Source organism: Podarcis muralis, chromosome 17, assembly GCF_964188315.1.
Source record: "Podarcis muralis chromosome 17, rPodMur119.hap1.1, whole genome shotgun sequence".
NCBI classification, from domain to species: domain Eukaryota; kingdom Metazoa; phylum Chordata; class Lepidosauria; order Squamata; family Lacertidae; genus Podarcis; species Podarcis muralis.
In genome coordinates, this window is record NC_135671.1 from 8,958,788 (window position 1) to 8,976,631 (window position 17,844).

At 47.7% G+C, this 17,844-nt stretch overlaps 1 protein-coding gene and 1 long non-coding RNA gene across 2 annotated transcripts; one reads left to right on the forward strand and one right to left on the reverse strand.

Annotated features, from left to right (window-relative positions):
• Nucleotides 1-1,505: 1,505 nt before the first annotated feature.
• On the forward strand, nucleotides 1,506-16,083 carry LOC144325969 (uncharacterized). The gene is made up of 5 exons (XR_013391142.1): nucleotides 1,506-1,665; nucleotides 10,314-10,367; nucleotides 10,984-11,118; nucleotides 14,089-14,519; nucleotides 15,936-16,083. It is a non-coding gene; the product is annotated as an uncharacterized LOC144325969 (long non-coding RNA).
• LOC114588023 (uncharacterized) lies at nucleotides 3,017-4,782 on the reverse strand. The gene has a single exon (XM_028712941.2). It carries the CDS (start codon nucleotides 4,778-4,780, stop codon nucleotides 3,110-3,112), a length of 1,671 nt encoding a protein of 556 aa, XP_028568774.2. The 5' UTR covers nucleotides 4,781-4,782; the 3' UTR covers nucleotides 3,017-3,109.
• Nucleotides 16,084-17,844: the final 1,761 nt, after the last annotated feature.

Sequence of the window (17,844 nt, forward strand, 5' to 3'; positions counted from 1 at the left end):
ATATATCTTTATACTGGAGATACCAGAGGTATTATGCACACACCTGCAAGCTACGAATTGTCCCACATCCGCTGGAATCTGGATTTGAACCCATACCCCGAGGTAAGGCAGAAGCCAAGGGCAATTATCATAATTAAATCACTGTGCCACACATATGGAGCCTAGAACTGGCGTCCGTTAATTACTGTGGCTTGGGGATCCCTTAGCTGTGTTCCAGAGAAACATGGAATAATTTACCACCTGATCCAAAATACCTGACCTTTGAGCAAGCAGTCCTGCCAGAGTGCCAATGACCCTGCTATGATTTGTTTTTAATGAACAGTTTGTACCTTGCTGCAACACCTGAAACCATTGTCCGTCATGCCAGGGAACATCACAGGATTATAGACCCTTTGCCAGGTGAGCAGATGGAAATAAGACGCAGCGATGCAGAGAGACGACCTTCCAGAAATGATGCAATTAAACGGATGCTTAATGTCAGAGGGTGTTGCTGCAACCATTGCGTGCAGTGCATATATAAAGAAATGGAACTGATGCAGAGAGCTAGAGAAACTCCTGCTTCCCTTCAAGATGGCCAGGATTCTGTTCCTAGCATCTTTCCTGCTCTTAGTTGCAGGTAAGTCCGTAGAATTAGTGGCGCTTCAGGGACCAGAGGGCTGGTTCATGCAGACCTTGTTCAGCACTTGAAGATAACACATGTAGCTGGCACATTCTTGTTTAGTGGCAAGGGATGGTTAGCATGTATGAAAGGGCTATCGCAGGTCGAAGACCACTGGTCAAAAATCTGTATCCCACTTCAGTCACAAGGCTTTTAAGTGGAGGCGATTTATAGATTCAGCAGATAATTTTCAAGGGATATGGCAATCACAGGTAGAACACATGCGTATGCACATGTGTGTACACAAATGTGAGCGGGACGTGGGTGGCGCTGTGGTCTAAACCACTGAGCCTCTTGGGCTTGCCGATCAGAAGGTCGGCAGTTCAAATCCACACGACGGGATGAATCTCTGTTGCTCTATCCCAGTTTCTGCCAACCTAGCCATTTGAAAGCATACCAGTGCAAGTAGATAAATAGGTACCGCTGTGGTGGGAAGGTAAACGGCATTTCCGTGCTCTCTGGTTTCCATCACGGTGTTCTGTTGCGCCAGAAGTGGTTTAGTCATGCTGGCCACATGACCCGGAAAGCTGTCTGTGGACAAATGCTGGCTCCCTTGGCCTGAAAAGCGAGATGAGTGCTGCAACCCCATAGTCGCCTGGACTTGGCTGGACTTAACCATCCAGGGGTCCTTTACCTTTTTTTACACTAATGTGTGTGCAAGGAAGGGGGTGCCAAACTGGGTCCCTGACCCGGATGAAGTAAAGCCTAGTTTCGCCCTTGCCTAATTACCCTTTTATCTTTGAACTAAGCATGCCACTCAGTGAGAAAGCTTTATTCTTTTTTAAAAAACAAAAATGCACCCTGCTTTTGGCAGGGCAGGGAGGTGAGAGAGAATGACAGCTGCCACCCCGTCCCCCCCAAATTGAGCAGCTGCGTCAATATACATTGACTAGATCCAGGCCAGCACAGGAACAGCAGTGGTGAAGTAAGATGCTATTTATTCCTTTATTTTGCAGGTGTATATCCTGACTTGCTACCAGAGGATAAGGAAGAAGACTTGGGAGGAGGTAATACAAAATTCTACAATTTACGCACAGGGACACAGACACACACAGAGTCTGCTTACAGTGTGGCGTAGTGGTTAAGAGCGGTGACTTGTAATCTGGTGAACCGGGTTCGCGTCTCCGCTCCTCCACATGCAGCTGCTAGTCACACTTCTCTGAAGTCTCTCAGCCCCACTCACCTCACAGAGTGTTTGTTGTGAGGGAGGAAGGGAAAGGAGAATGTTAGCTGCTTTGAGACTCTTTGGGTAGTGATAAAGCGGGATATCAAATCCAAACTCCGCCTCCTCTTCTTCTTCTTCCCCTGGCCAATGGATGTGACCAGGAATCTCCCCTTAGAGCTCCATAGGCCCAGGTCAGCTGGCAACTGAAGCAGCTTCTTAGTTGGAAGCAGGGCAGAGAGGGAAACAACCTCCCTTCGGCTGGTAGAAGGTGATAAAAAAGGGAAGAATATTGTGCTGTTCCAATAAGCTGGATGACTTAAAAAAAAACAACCCAAACCAACCAATTTTAATGATGTTGTCAGCATGATTACCAAAAACAAACAGCAATGGGGGGAAAAGAGAAAGAAAAAATCTTTGCACAAAGCTTGTCGAGAGGTTATAGGACCTTGCATCAAGAGATCATTACCCCCACACATTCCAGTGTTTTCCCCTTGTGGCAATAAATCCAAATTTGGGAGGATTTTTAAAAATTATTTTGGATACCTAGATTTTTGGTTCTTAAAATTCTGCATATGATTTAATTGTCTCCCACTGATAATACTTCTTTGGCAGTGTTCAGGCTGCTTTAAATGCAATTTTACTTTTTAGCAGAGGAAGCAGGTAAGCAAAGATGGGAGCCGTGGGCTCAAGACTCCCCCCCCCCCCCAAATATGGACACTGGAGCAACACTTTCTCCTGCCCATATGCCCATAGCTAGATGTACCTCAAAGTCCAACTGGCTAGAACTACATAAATGAAATTTTGGGATTAGGCTGAGCTACACTCTTGACTAGATGACTCTCAGGGTTCCTTCCAACTCTACCCATTTATGACTCTGATTGCACTGGAAAAATCTGAGGAGCTTTTACCCTCCTCGATGGGTACGTGGCATTGCTCCTGGGAGATCTGGATCAGGGCCCTCTTTGGGACGGACTTCTGTGCCCACCTCTTGCTGAGAATGCTCAAAGTTTCCCACATTGCATCCCAGATACTAGATGCTCCTAGCATCTCCTTAGAGAAAGCACGGAGGACAAAACATTTCAATGCAGATCTTAAATGCTTTATTGCCGTACAAGATTGTGGCTTCTGTTCTAGTTAACAAGTCAAGTGCTCCATGGATGAGGGGGAAAAAAGAGAGGCTGTGACTCTACCGGTGAAATTGGGTAGCCGTGAATTGGGTTCTCAATGCTGCTCAAAAAGGGACTCAAGGTCAGTGGCAAGAATTAGACACAGGTGGAAGTCGCCAGCTAACAGAGGTTGCGGTTATACCTGAGCATGCGCCACAGGCAAACACTCTCGTCTGTGAAACCCTCCTCAACACCTGCTCCACTCAGTACGTCTCCTGGGAGGAAAGGGGACTTGGGCATGGAGAGTGGCAACCAGAGGTACCGTTGGGCCAGGGCGCTCAGGGTGGGGAGCTGCTCAGATTGCGCCTCCCACCACTGAGACAGGGAGACATTTGCAGGAGCCGCCTGCGCCAGCTGCTGGTAGCGGAACCACTCCACCTCTGCCACCTCTGCCAGCCCAGGGATGGCCTGCTCCTGCTGCAGCTGGCTCCAGCCCACAGCGCCCACCTGCTTGGGATCAAGGGCCCGCACGGCCTTCAACGTGGGCACCGCAGGGTGAGAGCTGAGCACGTGCTCCAGGCGGGTGAGGCTGCAAGCCAGAACCTCGCGGAACTGCGATGCCAGACGAGGCGGGCACAGGGCCAGCTGCCTCCTGGTGTTTGGCCCGAACCCCGTGTCCAGGTGGTAGGAGAAGCCAATGCGCAAGGCCTCCAGCTCGCCATAGGCCCGGTGCGCTAATGGCTCCCCCAACTTGTGCAGGAACTGCGCTGTGCTCAGGAGGACTGCCCCGTGCTCCGCTGCAAAGGTGGCCTCCGCCACCAACTCCTCGCTGCCTGACCCAAGAAGCACCTGTAGTTTGGCCATGGCGGCACCCTCTTCTTCATCAGCTGCCATGAACTCCATCAGGATGGGGAGATGTTCTGCGATGACGCTGGCCTTCTCCAGCCAAGCCTCTGGCCCAGTCCACCTACTGGGAACGGGCAGGGAGAGTGCCAGGCCGCGCTCTCTCAGAAACAGCTCATAACGGTGGCGTAGGGCAGCCTGCCGCCCGAACGTATCCTCCAGGAGGTGCAGCACAGAAACCAGCCTTTCCAACTTATCTGGCCACAGCTCCATCACCAGCTCCAGCTGGTGCGCCAGGCAGGGGATGTGAAGGGCAGTGGGCAACACCGTGCCCAGAATCCCGTTGGCAGCAAAGGCTTGGATCATGTGGGCATTCCCAGAAGTGACCACAGCCAGCACCCTGTGGGACAAGACGTGCCCTTCGCTCAAAACACCTGTGACGGCCCGGGCCACCGAATGGTGGCTCAGCTGCTCCAAGAATTCCATGCCCAGGAGCAGCGGAGACTGCCCAGGCCTGTCGAGAGGCAGGACGGAGATGCCAAGGATGGCCCGCCCGTCCCCTGTCGTCGCCTCATGAAGGAAGACAAAAGTATCGCGGCGGTGGAGAACCTGACGGAGACCCGACTTGTGGCGCCGCCGCAAGGCCGGGAGGACGCTGCGGTGGAGCTGGGCCATTGATGGCAGCGAGCGCCTCACGCCCAGCGGCCGTGTAATGAGAGCCTCGAAGAAGCCTGCCTCAGAAAGCGGGATGCCTGTGTGGGCCAAGGCCTGCACCAGAGAGAGCAGGATTGGGTCTGGTTCAGGGATGGATTCCGAGCGGCGGCACCAAGCTTGTCCCTCAGAGCGGAGGGAAGAGGCCGAGGCCTGTTTGCGAAGCTGGGGGCCCCTGGTGGAACCGGCATCCGAGCGGCGGCGGCTGGGAGGACCGTGGGCCGGCGACGACTCCTCAGAGTTCAGGGAGGAACGCAGGCCAGATGCCTGGGTGGACTTCCTCAACGGAGTTGCCATGGCTCAGCTGTGGAAGAAGGTGGACAGGGTGTCAAGAGAGGGGAAAGACATTTGTTGTACCTGGAGCAAAACTCTTTAACATTGGGCAGAGACACACCATACACATCGCTTCCCCCAAAGAATATTGGGAACAGGGGGGCCAACTTGGACAAAATGTTGAGGAGCCCCCCAAGACATGGCACACAAACATCATTCGAATTGCAGTGTCCATCAACTTTGGGTGCCTCCTCCGGCCCCCTCAAATATTTTAGGGGGGTGAAAGGGACCTCAGCCCCTAAGATAGGGTTACCAGACGTCCCCGGATTTGCAAATCTGTCTCCAGACAAATTCCGTCCCCGGAATGTCCCCAGATTTGCAATCTGTCCCCGGGAAATGTGGCAGTGGCAGCCTCAGCAGCCCGGAGCCAGCCTGGTAGCGCAGTTGGCTTTGGCTGGCTTCAGGAGCTGCTCGCTGCCGTGGCGCCTGCCATTTTTCCTGTGCCATGGCAGCGAGCAGCTCCTGAAGCCAGCCAGAACCAACTGCACTACCAGGCTGGCCCCTCCTGGGCAACACCTGCCTGCCCGTGACTCCCAAGCCTCCCCTGATCTGTCAAAACAAAGGGGGAAGGAGATCGGGGAAGGCTTGGGAGTCACGGGCGCGTGGCAGGCCGTTGCCCAGTTTTTAAAAAAACCCTGCGGATTTATGTTTCACAGGGTGTGAAAGAAGGGCTTTGCACCTTTATACAATATGCATGTGTGCTTGGGCCCAGGGTCTTTTGCCTCACCATCCCCACTACTCAGCCTAAAAAAAAGGGGGGGGGGAAGTGTCCCCGGATTCATTGAAAAATATCTGGTAACCATATGTTATTTTAAAGACAGATTGTTGAAGGAGGAGTGGATGGGCAAAGTGGCCAACCTTCCAATCGGTTCTTTGTGGACTAAGCAAAGTGGCTCTTTGCTTAGTCCACAAGTATGTAAGAAACAGGACTGGACCAGGCTAGGAAAACATCTGGGAGATATGGAAATTTTGAGTTCTCTTGCTTTCCCTTTCACCAGATGTTTCCTAGTACACTGTGCAATTAGACAACTCTTCGCCTACATGGAGATTACGGACAACAAGAACCTTGCCTTGCTAAATGGAAGGAAAGAATTGTGGCATGCCAGGGTTTTTTAATTAATGGTAGACAAGAAGGACAGCGGGTTGAGTTTCTGCTATGCTGGATCATTTGCACAGTAGAGCCATGGAACATAAAAAAAAAGTGTCCCCGGATTCATTGGGGGGAAAATCTGGTATCCATACCCTAGGAGTTGGCTCCAATGCCTGGGAACTGGAGTTTAAGGGTGCTGGGAAGTTCTGCGAGGGGGTGGGGAAGCAAGGACTCTTACAGGGAAGTTGTGTTTTTTAAAAGTTTCTTATTAATTTTTTAATGGTAAGAACCACCAGCATCGTATTTTCAAAATAGGAGCTGTAGAACACCCAAACTGGACAATAACTATGTTGGTTTCAAGCCAGTATAACAAGTCATGTGCTTTCAATGTGCGTTGAATGTGCTTATGTTGTGCGTCTGCCCACTGCTTGTCGTTGCAGGACCCCCCCCCCCAAACCCATTTTCACCCAGTCAAGAAATAGCAGCAACAACATACTAACACACTACATTTCACAGCTCAGCTGCCAACACACCCAGGTCTCCCCAGCCCATCCCTAAAGATGCAGTGCTGCATAGCACAACCGTTTACAGTGTGCAAATCTTTGCCTTAACACATTGCATCTCTATCGGGAAAAGCATTGGCTGCTACACTCCTGAACAGCAACAAACATTTAACAGCAACAAACCAGGAACCCAGAGTCCCTGAAACAGTTTTCTTCCCCATGTAGGGTTGCCATTTTGTTAAAAGGGAAGGAAAGCTTCTAGCTTTTAGCAGCTAGGGCACAGCAGTTGGAGGTTTTCTAAGCTTGCTGTACTGGAAAGTATTTCTCTTGCTTATTTCTGCTGGGTCCTACAGGAGCAGGAGGCACAGAACAACTGTCCATTAAGAGGCAACAATGGGGCAAATGTTTGTTCATTGTGCAGGCTTTTCACTTTTACATCCACACTGGCCCTAGGCCACACCATACATTGAAAGCCCTCTTATACCTCTTTAAATAGTCCCCACTTTCCCCAGAGAATTCTGGGAGCTGTAGTTTATTAAGGGTGCTGGGAATAGTAGCTCTGCAAGTGGGCTATGGACCAGCTCTCTCTCAGCACCCTTAAACTACAGTTCCCAGGATTCCTAGGCAGAGGGACAGACCAGAACTGTTTTTTATAAAGTGGAGAGGGCTTTAAGAGTTTGGTGCAGATGTGAGGGTCTTTCACCACATCCTCAAGTCTACCCAGTTCATCTGCTTCATGCTACCCAACAGCCCTACCAGAGAAAGCTATTTATGCAATAAAACCATTCTCCTCTCATGGCACATTATCGCCACCTACACTTCACCCACCAACCCCAGACTCGCTTAACTGTACAACACAGCTCCAAACCAAAGGCAAGGCTCTAGAGAAAAAAGCATCTACCTTTCTCTCTCCCTATTGGTAAAACCTATTTGGTGTTTTGCAACTTTCTGACTAGTTGCAGGACCTTAGCCAGACCTAGCAGAGTACACGCAGAATCCACGGAAGCAATTGGCGACTTGGCTGCAGACAGGATAGACGAAGCAGGAACCAGGAACTTGTAGTTAGGTGTTTTTTATATACAGTGGACTATTTACAGGAACAGAACACAGATTTTTAGCTAGGTCTCTCTGACACGACTCACAACTCCTACACTGACACACAGAACCCTGAACTCTGAACTAACACATTCCAGTAAGTAGGCCATTAATTATCACTCCCTTGAAAGAGCTTGACCAATCAGGGAGCTGTCTGCATGTCTCTGTTATAACCAGGCAGACTTACTCCTTCAGATTGCCTTCTGGCTGTCTGCCAAACCTTAACTGACTCTGTGTGAGTAGCTGCACATACACAGTTTCCCAACACTCCCTTCACAAACCAAGCCCAGAACCTTTATTCCTCATCGACAGTAAACACAGGAAAGCACATAGTTCCCAGGTAGCTACCTACCCACTCCTCCTGTACAACAGCATCCAAGTGAATCTCCCTGAGACCCGCCCTTGCTGCCTGCCTCTTTTATGACCCCAGCTATGTTTGGCTCCGCCCATCCACTTAGGACTCACCTGTTCCACCTGGGAATGAGGCAGGGCTTTACCTGATCAGCCAAAACAGGCACAGGCAGTGGTGTTGCTAGACCTGTGTGACACACACAAGTGTGTTAAGGAGAAAGGAGGCACTAGTAGTTGTTGTGTTGGGGAGTAGCCAGAGATTAATTTCTGCTTCATTCATTCTATGAACCATAACACCAAAATTGGGCTGATTGGTTTTTGTGCCCCCCCCCCAACTGGCAGTGCTGCATCTGACAAGCTGATCTCTGGAGGGTGTTCAGAAAGAGTGTGTGTTTGTGTGTCATCCCTGGAAAGTGTGCATAGGGATTGCTCAGTGTTTTTTTCCTGGGGTATGCATACTCCTAAACATTTTGTGAATCTAAGTTTGGCCTCATTGAGGGGCAGTGTTTCAATATGAGCAGGAAAATGAGAGTGCCCCTAAACATTTTTTTTAAAGAAAAAAAGCACTGGGATTACGAACTTATTTTGGGAAGAGGTTGTGCACCTTTAACAGTAGAAATTTAACAGGTGAAGCATTTCCTGGTATCAAGGTACAGTACAATCATAGGAAAAGCTTTACTGGTGGAAGCTAATCAGGTAGTTGACTTGCCAGGGGAAAACAAAACAAAACTGGAAGCCTTATGCATGGCTAGGAAGGCATTTGGAGTAGAAAACTTTTCAAAAAAATCCAGGGAGACAAGTAAGCGTTTTAACAGCTGCACCAAATGTAGACGAGTTACCATCTATACTGCAGAAAACATCACCTGGTGATTTATGCCTCTTTTGCAGCTGTTAACAGGCACACAGCCACTGCTTCTTAAAAAGAAAAGGTGGCCGTTCTCACTGAGAGATAAAATACCGCATTTATTTTACTTTAAGGTGACAACAACATTTAGAAGCCAAACCTAAGCTGGGCTTTCTCTAGTTCCTTGGGATGCTGTGGGAGAATTGAGATTTTTCTGCCATTGAGTATCTCCCTGGTTTGACTTAAATGTTTATTTCACTAATCATTTCCCTCTTTGTTGGGAAGATAGGGACTGTGACAGTGGGACCAAGGATCTCTGTCAGGAAATTCTCACCTCCATCACCAAACCACAATGCCCAGGATATGAAGCCATGGCAATTAAACTAATGCTAAGACCAGATTGTAGCCCATCAAATGTTAGGTTTTTAGCTATTCCACAGTGCCTTAACTACGTAGAAGTAGATTATTGGAACCCTATTCCTAAGCAACCTCTCTCATCTCAATATGTATGGTCTGAAGGCACACTAGTGCCATGACCTTGCGAGGTCTGGGTCTGATCAATGCCTGAATGGGTGACTAGAAAACCACATGTGTACTGTCTTGGGTTCCAATACAGAAGGTTCCATTCCTGATAAGACCTCTTCTCATACCTTCCAATGTTTCTCTGATGAAAATAGGGACGTCCTATTCAACAACAACAACAATTTTATTATTTATACCCTGACCATCTGACTGGGTTCCCCCAGCCACTCTGGGCGGCTTCCAACATATATAAAAACATAATAAAACATTTAAAAAACCTTCTCTTTACACAGCTGCCTTCAGATGTCTTCTAAAGGTTGTATAGTTACTTATCTGCTTGTCTCATGGGTTGCATAACTCCCATACCCTCCAACATTTCTCTGATGAAAATAGGGTCATCCTAAGGAAAGGCAGGTGGACTGTGGGTTAAACCACAGAGCCTAGGACTTGCCGATCAGAAGGTCGGCAGTTTGAATCCCTACAACGGGGTGAGCTCCCGTTGCTCGGTCCCTGCTCCTGCCAACCTAGCAGTTCGAAAGCACGTCAAAGTGCAAGTAGATAAATAGATATTGCTCTGGCGGGAAGGTAAATGGTGTTTCTGTGTGCTGCTCTGGTTCACCAGAAGTGGCTTAGTCATGCTGGCCACATGACCCGGAAGCTGTACGCTGGCTCCCTCGGCCTATAAAGTGAGATGAGCGCCGCAACCCCAGAGTCGGTCATGACTGGACCTAATGGTCAGGGGTCCCTTTACTTTACTATGGAAAAGCAGGACATTCTGAGATCAAATCAGAAACCAGGACAGCTTATGTAAATCCAAGACCGTCCCTGGAAAATAGAGACACTTGGAGGGTCTGTCTTGCTTGCGCCTATCAGAACCACTAACCTAGAAAGGCATACCAATGAGGACGGCCACCATTGTTGATCTGGATGGTGCAAAAGTGACCTCTCAGTGGCTAAAGAACAGAGTTCCCATATAGAATACTACTAATCTACCTCTAAAGGCAATTCAGTGTTTCATGTCCCTGAAAGGACTATTCCAGATTCATCTGCTTAACCTCATAGAATACCATTTCATGTTTTCCTTTCCTCCAGATGTGGCTGCAGCACCCACACCACCTGTAATCGTAGTTACTGGAGTGATAAGCGGTGAGTCCACACCTTTCTTCTACGTCACGTAATGTCATCGATAAAAGGAATGGGCAGCAGTGGGAAATGGCTTAGACTTAGAGCCTTCCTGGGTCACAAAGCACCATGAGCCTCATTTTTAGTGCTCCAGGGATTGCCTGTAAAAATACAATAAAAACCATACAGCATGTTACAGTTGCTGCAACAGGCAGAAAGACAGGAACCCTGTTATCTCTTTGCAGTGGGGCTGTGGAAGGAGAACAGGGTGTGGGGAGTTTGAGTGGACAAACACCCGGTAGCAAAACTATTAAACAGCCCCTCTCTTGGCCTTTCTCAGCCTCAATTGAAGCTTCCAAGGCTGCATTTCCTTGTTGTTGTTTTTAAATTGAGAGACTGACTCAAGTAATGCGTAGGTTGGTCCTGACACACAAACTAGTCAAGATCTGTGATGGGTGTTCCCATATTTTTCTTCACATTTTGGCAAATAACAGCTGTGGAGGGTGGGAGAAAGGGGGGGGGGGCGGCGTGATGAGGACCCCAGGGCTGGACTGGGTTGGGTTGATTCTTCCTCCCAGTACCATTTTCTCAGTAGAAAAATGGCCTCCCCACTCAGCTGCTCTTTGCTTTGTTCCTCTAGGTGAGACCACAACGAGAAAAGTTGAGACCACAACGGCAAAGGTTGAGACCACAACGGCAAAGGTTGAGACCACAACAGCAAAGGTTGAGACCACAACGGCAAAGGTTGAGACCACAACTCCAGCATCAACACCTGGTGAGCATCTTTTTGACAGTTTCATTTCATTTCCGCTTTCTATATTACTATACCCAAGGCAGTTTACAAGCTGAAGAAACAACAAAATATACAACAAAGATTGCACACCTTATATCACAGGGGTGCCCAAACTTTTTTCAAAGAGGGCCAGATTTGATGAAGTGAACATGCCTGAGGACTGACCGAAGTTGTTTTTTAGGATTGAGGTTGCTGAGCTTTTTTAAGGATTTTACCCCAGGACATATACTGCCATGGGGGCCAGATTAAATCGACCGGCAGGCCAGATTAGGCCCCCAAAACGGACTTTGGACATGCCTGCCTTATAACAATCTGATCCAATACAAAAAAGCCATAATAAAAATATATTTGTAAAACAAACAACTGTTATCAAATAAAGTAATATATTCAGTGATCCGTTGGAATTTAATAGTACACAATTGAAATTAAAGGTACCCCTGACCGTTAGGTCCAGTTGTGGACGACTCTTGGGTTGTGTGCTCATCTCGCTCTATAGGCCAAGGGTGCTGGTGTTTGTCCGCAGACAGCTTCCAGGTCATGTGGCCAGTATGACTAAGCTGCTTCTGGCACACCAGAGCAGCGCACGGAAACGCTGTTTACCTTCCCACCAGAGTGGTACCTATTTATCTACTTGCACTTTGACGTGCTTTTGAACTGCTAGGTGGGCAAGAGCTGGGACTGAACAACGGGAGCTCACCAGGTCGCGGGGATTCGAACCGCCGACCTTCTGATTGGCAAGCCCAAGGCTCAGTGGTTTAGACCACAGTGCCACCTGTGTCCTGTCAATTGAAATTAAATATCAGCAAATAATAATTAAACAGAAATCCACTGTCAACAATAACAATAAATGTTTACTAAACTAGGATCAATAAAAATAACAGCAAGATTTCACCGCTGCTTGAAAACACCCACCCGCCATTTATATCCTACAAGGGAATTTCCAGGGTTCTCCTCTCCCCATTTTATACTAATGGCATCCCTGGGAGGTGCCGTATTTTTCGCTCCATAAGACGCACCTAGTTTTTAGAAGAGGAAAACAAGAAAAAAAATATTCTGAATGAAACAGTGGATGTATGATTTTTGTGGTTCATGCTGTTGCCACAGACATGTGATCTGATATTGAATTTGGGGTGACCCAATGCAAAAATCCTGAGGATCCATATGGATCCATGCTTTGTAACCACATTTTTGCACCATTGCAGCCCCAGGAAACAGTGGGTGTGTGATTTTTTTGGTGCAGGCTGTAGCCATGGACATGCTATGTGATCTGATGGTGAACTTGGGGTGAATTTGGGGTGACCCAATGCAAAAATCCTGAGGATCCATATGGATCCATGCTTTGTAACCACATTTTTGCACCATTGCAGCCCCAGGAAACAGTGGATGCTTGATTTTTTTGGTGCAGGCTGTAGCCATGGACATGCTATGTGATCTGATGGTGAACTTGGGGTGAATTTGGGGTGACCTAATGTAAAAATCCTGAGGATCCATGGGCTTTTACCTCCCCCCTCCCAGGCAGCCTCTGCTAGTGTCCCTTATCTCTCTCCCGATCCCACCAATCAGTTGCTTCCTTTCAACACTCCCTTCCCTCTTGTTTGCCTTAGTGTCTTTTCCTTAGCTGGAGCAGTTTTTTGCTCCTCCTTTTCTTCTAATTTCTCTCCTTATTGCTTTAGTCTTCCTGTTTCCCCCCTTTGCAAGTTTGCTGTCTTTACCTCCCCTTCCCAGGCAGCCTCCTTTATCTCTAGAGTCCCTTATCTCTCTCCCTGATCGACAAACTATCAGCAGCTTTGTTTCAACACCCACATCCCTCTTTCTTATTTTATTTTATTTTATTTTTTATTAAATATTTTCTTGATTTACAAAAGTGTGTGAATGTCTCTCTCTCATATATATATATATATATATATATATATATATATATATTTCCATGTAACATTTTTACAAGTCAGTTTCATTTGTTGATACATTGGGACGAAAAGGGGGAAAGTGGTGGAGGGGTTGGGGTTGGGTGGCGATGAAGCATGATTTGCTTTTTGCCCCGAGGCAATTCGGCTCTAGGGACCACACATTCACTCCATAAGACGCACAGACATTTCCCCTTATAATAATAATAATAATAATTTATTATTTATACTGGGTTTCCCCAGCCACTCTGGGCGGCTTCCAACAAAACACTAAAATACAGTAATCTATTAAACACTAAAAGCTTCCCTAAACAGGAAGAAAAAAGTGTGTCTTATGGAGCGAAAAATACGGTAGATTAGTCTGAGAGACAGTGACTGGCCCAAGGTCACCCAGTGTGCCTCATGGCTGAGGGGTGATGTGAACCCTGGCCTCTTATTTCCTAGTCCAACACACTAACCGTTACACTACACAGGTGTATTTTACCAGTGTATGATTTTATTTCTCTATAGCATTACTCATGCACCATTCTTTTGGATGAAGTTCACCCAAGGGGGCTTGTAACGACATGAAAACACAGAGAATGCAATTATCTGAAATAACAAAAGCCAACAAAGGTGGCCACTTTCTCAATGATTTACAATGTCAGTTTATAATAATCTGCAGAGGTGAGGTAAAATATTGAGCAGAGTGCTATATTCTGTAACATTTCTCTGTAGAAAAAGACCTCGACTTAGATTTCCAGATAAAGACACCCTGCATCTCTAGAGTTTTCCATCTTTCTGCTTGTTATTGCTGTTTTAATAAATAAAACTTCCTTCTTTTATTTCCTCATCCCAATACACACCTTTATCTAGCACCTTCCTCTGAATGGCTTGTCTCTTTCTAAGCTTTGTTGCCTAGCACTTAGAAGAAAGATCTTGAGGTATGGCTCAGCCATTAGCTCGCCATGAGAAAACACCAACCATCTTTCTTAAGCCATTAGCTGTTCATCTTCTTAACAAAAGGAATGACCTTCCAGTTGTTAACACACATATATTTGTTGAACAGGGTGTATTACCCAGGGAGGGAAGCCGGGATCGTGTCCAAACCCAAATTTCCGGCCTCGTCACCATGGGCACCATGACCACGGCCCACGTCCGAAAGGAAAGGGATTCAAGAAGCCAAAGCATGATTCCTCTTCTGAGGAGTCGGTCCTCTCAGAACGGAAACCCAAGTTCCATTCCTCTTCTGAGGAGTCTGGCTCCTCAGAACGAAGGCAGAAAAGCGGTGGTCACCATCACCATGGAAAGAAGGGACATCGGAATCTCTGCAAGACTCCACCATGTGGGGAAGATGGAGACTGCCCAGATGATCTGAAGTGTTGCCTTATTTCCCGCTGTGGGAGGAGGTGTGTGAGACCCGTACCCATGCTGCAAGGAAACAACCTTGGGGAATAAGTGTCTTAAACTCTGATGCTTGTTCCAAAAGCCCCATCTTTGGTAAGTAGCGTCCTGCTTTGCTCTGCACCAGTTCCATGTCCACCATGTCAAAACTGGCAGCCATGTTGTGCCTAACCTGCTGAAAATAATATCTATTAATACTCTGATATTGTGGTACAGTGGTACCTTGGTTCTCAAACTAAATCCTTTCCTGAAGTCCATTCCAAAACCAAAGCATTCCAAAACCAAAGCGCGCTTTCCCATAGAAAGTAATGCAAAACGGATCAATCCGTTCCAGACTTTTAAAAACAACCCCCAAAACACCAATTTAACATGAGTTTTATTATCTAACGAGACCATCGATCCATAAAATGAAAGCAATAATCAATGTAAAGGTAAAGGTAAAGGTACCCCTGCCCGTACGGGCCAGTCGTGTCCGACTCTAGGATTGTGCACCCATCTCACTTAAGAGGCCGGGGGCCAGCGCTGTACGGAGACACTTCCGGGTCACGAAGCTGCTCTGGCGAGCCAGCACCAGCGCAGCACACGGAAACGCGTTTACCTTCCCGCTATAAAGCGGTACCTACTGTATTTATCTACTTGCACTTAGGAGTGCTTTTGAACTGCTAGGTGGGCAGGAGCTGGGACCGAAAGACGGGAGCTCACCCCGCCGCGGGGATTCGAACCGCTGACCATGCGATCGGCAAGCCCTAGGCGCTGAGGTTTTACCCACAGCGCCACCCGCGTCCCTAATAATCAATGTACTGTACCATAAAATAAATAAGACATTGTAGATGATAAAAATCAAAAATATTTTTTTTTCTTACCTGCACTGTTGATAGTCATTGTTTGGATGGGGGGCTTTTATCCATTTATGCAGTGACACAATCAATCAATCAATCAATCAGTAGCTGGACTGGGTTCCACACAGTCACAAAAACAAATTAACCGAAAAAGCTACAAAAACAAAAATGCAAAATAAATAGCAAAAACAAAAGTGCCAAACTTAATCCATTCCGGAAGTCCATTTGACTTCCAAAATGTTCAAAAACCAAGGCACAGCTTCTGATTGGTGCAGGGGGCCCCAGAAACAATAGCCGACAGCCACATCGGATGTTCGGCTTCCGAAAAATGTTCAAAAACCGGAACACTTCCGGGTTTTCAGCGTTTGGGAACCAAGGCGTTTGAGTACCAAGGTACCACTGTATTCTGCATTCCCTCACCTACCCTTCCTGAAACAGTGAAGTGGGAGGTGGGAAGTGTGTTTTGACCATTTGGGCATATAAGCAGTATAGAAGTTAATGATAATTCTAGTTTTGTTGACGCAAAGGTGGGAGACCAGCTTTTGCACCGCTTGCGTCTCCTGCTTGGCCCAGAGAGAGGCTCCATTCTCCAAGAACTTGCTTGCTAGCTCTTTGAACACCAGGTGGAGTCCCCAACCCCACTTAAACAGCCTGTTTCTTTTCTGCCCCGCAGAACCTGAATAGACGTCACAGCAGGACTAAACCACAAGTGGGACCGGCTGAATAAATTATGCGCCCTTTCAGGTTTAATTGGCTTCCTCAAAAAGCAAAACAAAAAACAACCAGATTAAAAAATAAAAGCATTAGCAACTGATTTTCAAGCCGTGTATGCTCATCTTTTGTGCCCATTGAATTCATCTGATATTTGCGTGAAAGCTCAGGTCCTCAGGGCACCTCAATGATATACTACTACTACTACTACTACTACTACTACTACTACTAATAATTTATTATTTGTACCCCGCCCATCTGGCTGGGTTTCCCCAGCCACTCTGGGTGGCTTCCACAAAGACCAAGAATACACTAAGATGTCACACGTTAAAAACTTCCCTGAACAGGGCTGCCTTAAGATGTCTTCTGAATGTCAGGTAGTTGTTTATCTCTTTGACATCTGATGGGAGGGCGTTTCACAGGGCGGGCGCCACTACCGAGAAGGCCCTCTGCCTGGTTCCCTGTAGCTTTGCTTCTCGCAATGAAGGAACTGCCAGAAGTCCCTCGGCGCTGGAACTCAGTGTCCGGGCAGAACGATGGGGGAGGAGACGCTCCTTCAGATATACTGGACCGAGGCCGTTTAGGGCTTTAAAGGTCAGCACCAACACTTTGAATTGTGCTCGGAAACGTACTGGGAGCCAATGTAGGTCTTTCAAGACCGGTGTTATGTGGTCTCAGCGGCTGCCCCCAGTCACCAGTCTAGCTGCCGCATTCTGGATTAGTTGTAGTTTCTGGGTCACCTTCAAAGGTAGCCCCACGTAGAGCGCATTGCAGTAGTCCAAGCGGGAGATAACTATGATGCTAAGGAAAACATGAATCATAACAAAAGCAGCATGGGAGGGTGGCTTGGACACTACCAGAAAGCAATGGTGGAGCATTTCTTGCTGGTGCCCGGGGTGGGTAGGTGTGCCATGGGGGCAGTGCACACTGCTAGAGTGACCCCCGCTCACTGGAGCCAAGTGGGGCCATGCTGTGTCGTTTGCCCGGCCATGCAGTGGGGAGCCTGCTGGCCAACTCCTTTGAAGGGCACACACAAAAGTGGCTCAGAGTGGCAGGGCACAAGCCTGTTGTGTCCTCCTCAAGGCTATGTACACACTAGCAGCTTGAAACACGGAGAGGTTGCTTCTCCTCGCTGCGATTCGAGTCACATTCTTACGTTGCTGTATGCACCAGAAAAGTGGGTGTGGATGTCTTCTCCTGATGCTCATTACTCAATTTATTTTCTTGCGCATGCAAACACACACACACACACACACACACACACACACAGACACACACACAGCTCCTATTCACCAGAGCTGTCGTCAAGAGTATGTGCAATGACCATCTGAAATGTACACATCTCAGCTTAACTGTGGCTTCTGTTTTCAAACCGGATGGAAGCTGGTTTGAGGGGGAACACATCAGACAGGAATATTTCTCAAGAAGCTACAAGATACCTATGGATTGTAGCTAATGTCATGTGCCCATGGCTTCAAACACCAGTGGTGGGAGCGCACTGGAGCCAGAGTAAACGGGAATGTGATGTTGTTGCTGGCATGCGTCGGTCTCCAGAGACAATGGAGTGCACTTTTGCGGGTGACATCAAACTGCCACAATAGCGGCACCGAAGCAACCTCCCTGGGGTGCAAATTTGGGCAGCGTGTATGGCAGTCATGGGCTACCCAAACGACAAGACCCCTGCCTCGGCCTTGCTGATGTGGTCCAAAGGAAAGCAGAGCAACATGGTTGATGTTAAGTTGTGGGTGAACATATCAGATGACACAGCGATTCTCCAAACAGCTCTTGTTTATTCACAGGTCAGAACTGAACTGAACTGAAGGGTTCAGCCAGCCTGCTTATATAGAGCTCCACTACAATGTAACTGTAAC

Coding starts and splice junctions, on each gene's coding strand:
- LOC114588023 (XM_028712941.2), bottom strand. CDS start 4,780: ATGGCAACTCCGTTGAGGAAGTCCACCCAGGCATCTGGCCTGCGTTCC.